The sequence below is a fragment of the Protopterus annectens genome, chromosome 10.part0 (assembly GCF_019279795.1).
Source record: "Protopterus annectens isolate FY-2018-M chromosome 10.part0, PAN1.0, whole genome shotgun sequence".
Lineage (NCBI taxonomy): Eukaryota > Metazoa > Chordata > Ceratodontiformes > Protopteridae > Protopterus > Protopterus annectens.
The window spans coordinates 1,011,342,481-1,011,349,965 of record NC_056744.1 but is presented as its reverse complement, the minus strand read 5'-3'; the positions used below and the strand labels follow the sequence as shown (position 1 = coordinate 1,011,349,965).

The 7,485-nt window shown below is 36.7% G+C and overlaps 1 protein-coding gene across 2 annotated transcripts in view; it reads left to right on the top strand.

Moving 5' to 3' along the window:
- The first annotated feature begins 855 nt into the window (after positions 1-855).
- The window catches only part of LOC122813452 (E3 ubiquitin-protein ligase HECTD3-like), a 726,610-nt gene continuing 719,980 nt past the window's right edge, over positions 856-7,485 (top strand). The window contains exon 1 of one of the 2 annotated variants that reach the window (XM_044085768.1): positions 856-1,312. In XM_044085768.1, the coding sequence (XP_043941703.1) occupies positions 992-1,312 (321 nt within the window). In that variant the 5' untranslated portion in view covers positions 856-991. The remainder of the gene's footprint in view (positions 1,313-7,485) is intronic. The other variant, XM_044085767.1, reaches the window with a different exon arrangement.

Below are 7,485 nucleotides of genomic sequence, written 5' to 3'. Positions count from 1 at the left end.
CTATGACTTTTCAACTGTTGCCATATTTTCTATTTCTGAGATTTAATTTTTTTTAAGTAATTGTAAAAGTAAATACACAGTTTCAAGTTTTGCGATATTTTTGTCACTGTGCAGTACAGGTTTAACACATTTCTTCATATCATTTTTTGCAAAATGTTTGCCCGATAATGCAGCAAGTTCTCTTTAGTCCCCTTCTAATTTTTGTAGTGCTAACTGTATTTTACCACTGATAAAAATGTGTTCAGCCAGTCAGAAGGCAGAATTAGAGCAGAAATTATACAGCAATTGTTTGGTATCCTACAGTTATATAAGTTTCTTTTTCTTAATGGAAGTGGGGTTTTTTTCTAATTTTTGGTACAAGCATGGTTATAGTATATCAGTCAATGCCAGCAGTGGAGAAACCAGTACTGAGAAATTAGGAATCCCGGCATGAGTTTTACTAGAGAAGCAGGCACTGAGAAACTAGGCATCCTAGTCTCATTAGATTTTAGTGGGAAACACACTCTGGGGGAACAGGTAAGTGTATAGTCTTTTTCTGCATTCCTTACACAGAAAGGGTATATTTTTAGTACATGATTTATTTAGGAAGGGCATTTGTTCTGCTTACTTTATTGATTAAGGGTATAGTTTTATTCTTTAAATGATCCTAACTTCCTGCTCTTAAACTGCAGTGCATTATGTTGTTTCTCCGTTATGAGTTAATGGCATGCTTTCTGTAGCCAGACCATTGGTATATTTTCTTGGAGGGCTGTTATTCTACTAGTTATGGTAAGTTTCAATTATTCATGAAGTATTCTTTCCAGGAGGCTCCACCCTCTACGTCAGACAAGCAGAGCTGGAAACTGTCAAAGTAGAAGCAGGAAGGGAATTCCTGTTATGTTATACTACAAGAGCGAAACTGTGACACATACACTGACATAGTCGTGTGTGCTTGCTTAGTAACTTTCACATGGCTGTCAGTTTCAGGAAGCAGAGAGATTAGCTGGGAAAGATGACAATGGAACAGAGTCCTCACCTGCTCCTCGGCAGAGTTCGGTTCGTACTAGAGTGCATTCAGTGTTTTAGGGAGACCAAGCCCCTACCTGAATTCCTCTGTTATGTTCCTAAAGATGTCTACTACAAGATCTGTAGGGATTCTCCATCAGTCATTTATACTGGGAAAAACTACATCCCTGTCTGGGAATCACCACGCCTGTCCAAAAAGATCTCAAAATTTATCAAGTTTAAAATTGAACTCAAGAAAGGTGCCTGTATCCGTGCCACAGGGGAAGAATACCTGAACTCCTATGGCTTATGGGTTAAAATGAACAAAGTAAGATTTTTTTTTCCTGTTACAGCTCTGTACTTTGCTCTGTTTTCTGTTTCTCTTCCTGAATAGATAGCACCTGAAATGAGAAACTATAAAGATGGGCAGGTGGTGTGTGTGTGTGTGTGTGTGTGTGTGTGTGTGTGTGTGTGTGTGTGTGTGTGTGTGTGTGTGTGTGTATGCGTGTGTGTGTGTGTGTGTGTGTGTGTGTGTGTGTGTGTGTGTGTGTGTGTGTGTGTGTGTGTGTGTGTGCGTTTGCAATTTATGGAAATAGAATAACAGAGTAATTATTGTCCTATTTCAGGAAGTGTAATTCCAGAACATTTTACAGCATAACATTTTGTGGGGAGCAGAACTCGAAATATATCTCTGTTTAGCACACAGCTTCTTTAACAGACTCTGAATCCAGAACCTTTACTTTTAAAACTTTTTGTACTTATTGCTTCATTTAATTTTTAGATCTCATTTCCTTTTAAATATTGCATAATTTGCAGTTTATTTTTCAGAACAGAAAATAAATCATTACACAGTGGTGAAAATCTGTATCTCTCCAGAAAGGCAACGTATTTACAGAAATAACTTGCCACATGCATCCATAGATGAGAAAGTAGGCTGCAGTTATCTTTTCATCTGTTTGTACAGCAGCATGCTTGACAGCGAAAATATTTTAGTCCAGTAGATGGCCTTCGTAATCTGTTCTTACTTCCCTTCCCTTTGTTTCCTTTATGCTACAGCTAACATGCTTTTTTTTCTTACCTTATCTACATCCATCTTGCTGTCCTAAGCCACTTTATGAGGCTTTAACTCTTTTATCATATCCACTATTAATTATGTCTGTTTCTCCTAGTACCCTCCCAAATTATTGTCTTTTAATACATGTTAATAGTTTACTCTTGTAGTGTTATTTTCTCCAATGGTATGTCCCTAGCTACGCTGCCATTAACTTGCTGCAGCTCATTCAAACCACTTCCCTGCCACACGTGCCACTGAAGAATTATTTTTTTTAATTACGAATTATAGAATACGTACAAACCAGCAATATATAATAACTCAGTCTGACAAAAAGAAACAGACATTACAGCACAGTGGTAGATAAACAGTAAAATAAATCTCAAACAGCAAAACAGAACATCATGATGCATATAAATATGATGATCACTTGTTATACATAAAGGTGAGGCAAAACATGTCATATTCAACTTACTGTCTAGTTTCTAAGATTTTCACACACTTTTTTGCATTCACTGTTGACTAATTAGATTGTAATTTTTTCATATTGCTTATCCTTCCTGGTATAATTTTATGCTCCATAACAAACCCACTATTGCATTTTTGTGTTCAATCATTCTCTTTCTACAAACTTCTCCACACAGAAATAATTCACATGTAGGTTTCTGCTGTAGGGATTGCCAGCATTACAAAATGTCAGTTGTGCTACATGCTGGCTCAGACATTGGTGGAGCCAGCCAGGAAGAGATTGGAGTGAGTGCCTGATGCTGACTTACTCATGCAAGGAGAAATGATGTTGGAAAAGCCCTGTCACAGGATGACTATCGTATAAAACCTTGAAAAGGAGCTCCTACAGTAGGTACTGATGAACAAAGGCCTGACAAGCCTGTATGTTGGTTTTGCAGGGTGTATGACAATGTGTATAGCTGTAGTCATCCAATATGGTAGGCATTGACTGTACTTTTTGACCAACAGGGAGGGGTGATAGGTATTATTCAAAAAAATTCGTAATTGCTGCTGGAAGAATACTCTGCTCCCAATCTCATGTTTCCCTCTCCAAGTATTTTATTTATTTATTTATTTACATTTGTTTACCTGGAAAGTCTGACTGGGCCAGAAGACCATTTTCAGTGGAGGCCCAGGGAGAAAAGTTCCACAAAAATATAAGCAAAATACAATAATTAGATAGTACAATATTGTACATATAGTAAGATGCAGAATATGCATCATCTAGTTAGCTTATACAAAGAAGTATTCAGGACAGTTTTCTAGTAGATACAGGATCAAAAAGAAAAACAAGCATTTCAGTAAAGATCACTGTTCATAGGTTCATAGGTTCATACTAGGCTATCTGCCCTAGGGCATTTATAAGCCTAGCCAGAGTGTGTGTGGCTTTCACCACCCTATATGAGAATACTATACCCATTAGTTTGCTGTGCCTCTGTCCAGCAGTGACACAGAGATGATTCCCGGGGTAAACCTACGATCTCCCATCCACTCGTCAAGATTTCTCTTGAACAGAGTCAGTGAGGGGCTCTGCCTCACATGGACTGGGATTCTGTTCCATAGTGTAGGGAGTCTCTGGGTGATGAATCTGTCCCTCCAGCATGTCCTATTTATATCCGTGTTGAGGTTTAAGTCTCTTGCTCTCGTGGCTCTGGTGGATTTGGATTTTTGAGGTGGAGCATGTCCATTAATTCCGGGTTACATGGCCTTGTATGTCAGGCACAGATCACCTCTGAGCAGACGGTATGCGACTGAATAGAGCTGGAGTTTCTTCAGTCGGGCAGTGTGTGAGAAAAATAAAATTAGTACTGTGAACATAATAAATAATAGTTATCAGCAAATGTGATTTCCTATATATATATATATATATATATATATATATATATATATATATATAAATTCCCAACAAATTCTCCAGCACTCTGTAACAAAAATAGTGAACAGCTGCTGTAAAGAGAAGTTTATTCAAGCACAGTCTGCACCAAAATACACAGACCGCTGACCGGTTTCGCCTAAAGCGTCATCAGTGTGTAACTGAATAAGGCAGAAAACCGGATTTAAATACAGAATCAAACAACAGGCAGCAAATGTTTAAAGCTGTAAGCACTAATTTGTGAACACTGATTTCCTCACATTCTATACAAAATCCTGCTTCCATACAAAGTATATATTAGAAAATAAATAAACATTCCACCAAAACTATCTAATGTATAAACCTGATAAATAACTAATTAATAAACAAAAAAATAATAAACGGAAAAACAAACAATCACCAGACTAATTTTTTGTTGTTGTGTCTTTCGGCTTTTCCCAGTTAGGGGTCGCCACAGCAGAACTCTGGTCCGCTAATGACTGGCAGTAGATTTTTATGTGCCAAGTTGCCAGCTCTAATGCACAACCTTCAACGAAGGTACGCCCATTCACGCATGTCTCCACACAGAAGACGCTCTAGCTGAGAATCGAACAAGACAACGTCTTACTGTGAGGCAACAGTGCTGCCGCAGCACCACCACCGCAGAATCACCAGCCTAATGAAAATCCTAAATACAAGTGAACAAAGAAGCACATATAAAAATACACTCATATACCATTTTAAGGTATTTTATGACAATATGTATTATATTCCCTATATGTATATATATATATATATATATATATATATATATATATATATATATATATATATAAATATTTATACATAATGTCCTAACTAGTAACTGTAATTAAATTCTATAATTAGTGTTATCCCACTTATATCTATTTTATACTCAAGTGCATATGTCTGATCAAGACAACATCCACTACAATATGTTTCCTAATATTGTGGAATGCACTTTTATAAATATAACTAACTAAATATGTGCTTCATAATAATCTTAAAACCCATCTATGTTTCTATCAACTCTGAAAAAAACTTAAATAATGTACGAATCCAAATACATAACTCCTCTATCCCTACTAACTACCATTGGTCATTTAAACCTGGTCTAAAAAGGGCACCCAAATTGACTATCCAACAATGTTCCTTTTCAGTCAATATTTTGTGTTTGTGTGATATTGTCTTCTAATGTAGTTACCATATCTAAACCAACAAACACAAAATGAGCCGTAGTATGAATTAATTTGTGTTTGTATAAAGCACTATGAACCTGCTGACACTTTATATCACTAATATGGAGGGCTATTCTCTGTTTCAATGCACGAGGTCTGACCTATATAAAATGCCCCACATTGGCATATAGCCATATAGATGACCCATGTGCTAGTATATTTAATATCAAACATCCTCCTCGTATTAACTGATGTAAAAGACTTAGTCTTGGACATCAATTTGCAGTATTTACAAAAACCACAATAAGTGCTTCCCACTGTACTAACAACTGGTTTAGAAATCACTTTACTGCCCTTCTTGAAGGCTGAAAAATGTTGCCCCAATGATTTTCCTTTTCTATATCCAAAACTACACTCATCCTGAACTACTTGTGTAAAAAAGGGATCTGAATGTAAGACATGCCAATATTTAGAAATAATACCTTTAATATGAAAGGTGTTTGTGCCATAAGTGGTGATAAATCTCACCTTTTCATTACCTGACCTAATGATTGGCTCTCTATCCAACAGCATTTGTGTTCTGTCTATCATTGTTTTGTTATAACCTCTTTTAGTAAATCTAGTTTTCAAATCTAAAGCCTGTGTATCAAACAAAAACTCATTTGAGCAAATTCTCCTGACTCATTGAAATTGTGACCCTGGTATATTGTGGATTGTGTGGCGGGGGTGACAGCTGTCAGCATATAAAAAAGCATTCTTGGAAAATGTTTTTCTGTAAGGATCGGTAACTAAAGTACCATGCCTTGTCTTACTGACCCTAACATCCAAAAAATCAACCTCCGTGGGGTTTATACCCCCGGTAAATTTAATACCATATATGTTATGATTAAGATATGTCACAAATGAATGCCAATCAGTCTGTTCACCCCCCTCACACAACCCAGCAATCATCAAGATATCTACGCCACATTATGAGCTTGGATTTAAAACATGATGGAGCTGTGTAAATGTACTAAACCTCAAAATATCCCATGAACAGGTCTGCATAAATTGGGGCAAAAGTTGCCCCCATAGCCATTCCCTTTAACTGTATATAACATTGGTTCTGAAATAAAAAGCATTATGTTCTAACACCAGTTTTAACAGATGTAACATAAATTCACATTCTTCTTCCCTGATTAATCTAAACTGTTCCATCCAATATTGTATAGCCCTCATTCCTCCCTCATGAGGTATGCTCGTGTACAAAGATTGGACATCTAGTGTCCCCAACTGGGCTGTAGGAGGAATCTGTAGATTATCCATCAGTAATAAGAACTGTTTGGTGTCCCGAATCCTAGGTGTAACCAATGGAAGAAGCTGTTTAAACCTATATTCTAAATATTCTGACAATGGTTCAATTAATGAACCTCTGCCTGCCACAATAGGGTGCCCAGGTGGATTAGTAAGTGTTTTGTGAATCTTGGGAACCAAATAAAAATATTGAGGTACAGGTGCATCAACCTTCAACTGGGTCAACAAAGAGGCTGTAATAACACCTTGATCTTTGGCCCCATCAAGAAACTTATCTATTTCTTATTTATAATCTTGTGTGGGGTTAGCAGATATAACTGAATAAAAAACTTTATCAGATAGCTGTTGCTTAGCCTCTTGTGTATACTGCTCCTTGTCCCATATGACCACTGCTCCACCCTTATCTGCTCCTACTATAATCATATGTTCATTTTGTGTCAGAGATTTAACAGCCTCTCTTTCAGATAGAGTCAGGTTATCAGTAAATGGTCGAAAAATCTGAGATTGATTAACATGTAAATCCTTCAAAACTAACTGCTCAAAAGTTTTAATAGTACTATGATAAGGAGGTACAAATTCTATTTTTTTTAAATGGAAACCCACTTCATCAGTTTGTTTCAAAGCCCCTTCTTTATGAGCAAAAAAGTATTTAAGATTTAAATCTCTGCAAAAAGTTTTTACATCCTTTATTACATCATAATAAGACACATAAAAAGATGGCACAAATCCCAGACCTTTATTTAATACACTGAGATCACTGGATGTAAAAGTGTAAGATGCTAAATTAATGACTAAGTTATTAACATCATTAACATCATTAGTATCATGGTTAGCTACAAAATTAGGGATAGTGTCCATTAGTGATGCAGACTGTCCTGGAATATCTTCTCTATGGGCATTTCTACGATGTTTGTGGCCTGCCCTCCTAAAGGGACTCTATGTCGCTTAGAGGCCGGTGAAGTAGAAACAGTCATCTCCCCTGCTTCAGGTTCTGTATCAGTATTTGAAAAGCTCGAAGAAAACTCTGAGGCACTAGATGAATTATCAGTCCTCCTAAGAATAGACTTGACCCGTTTTCGTTTAGGTCTAACAGTACTTTT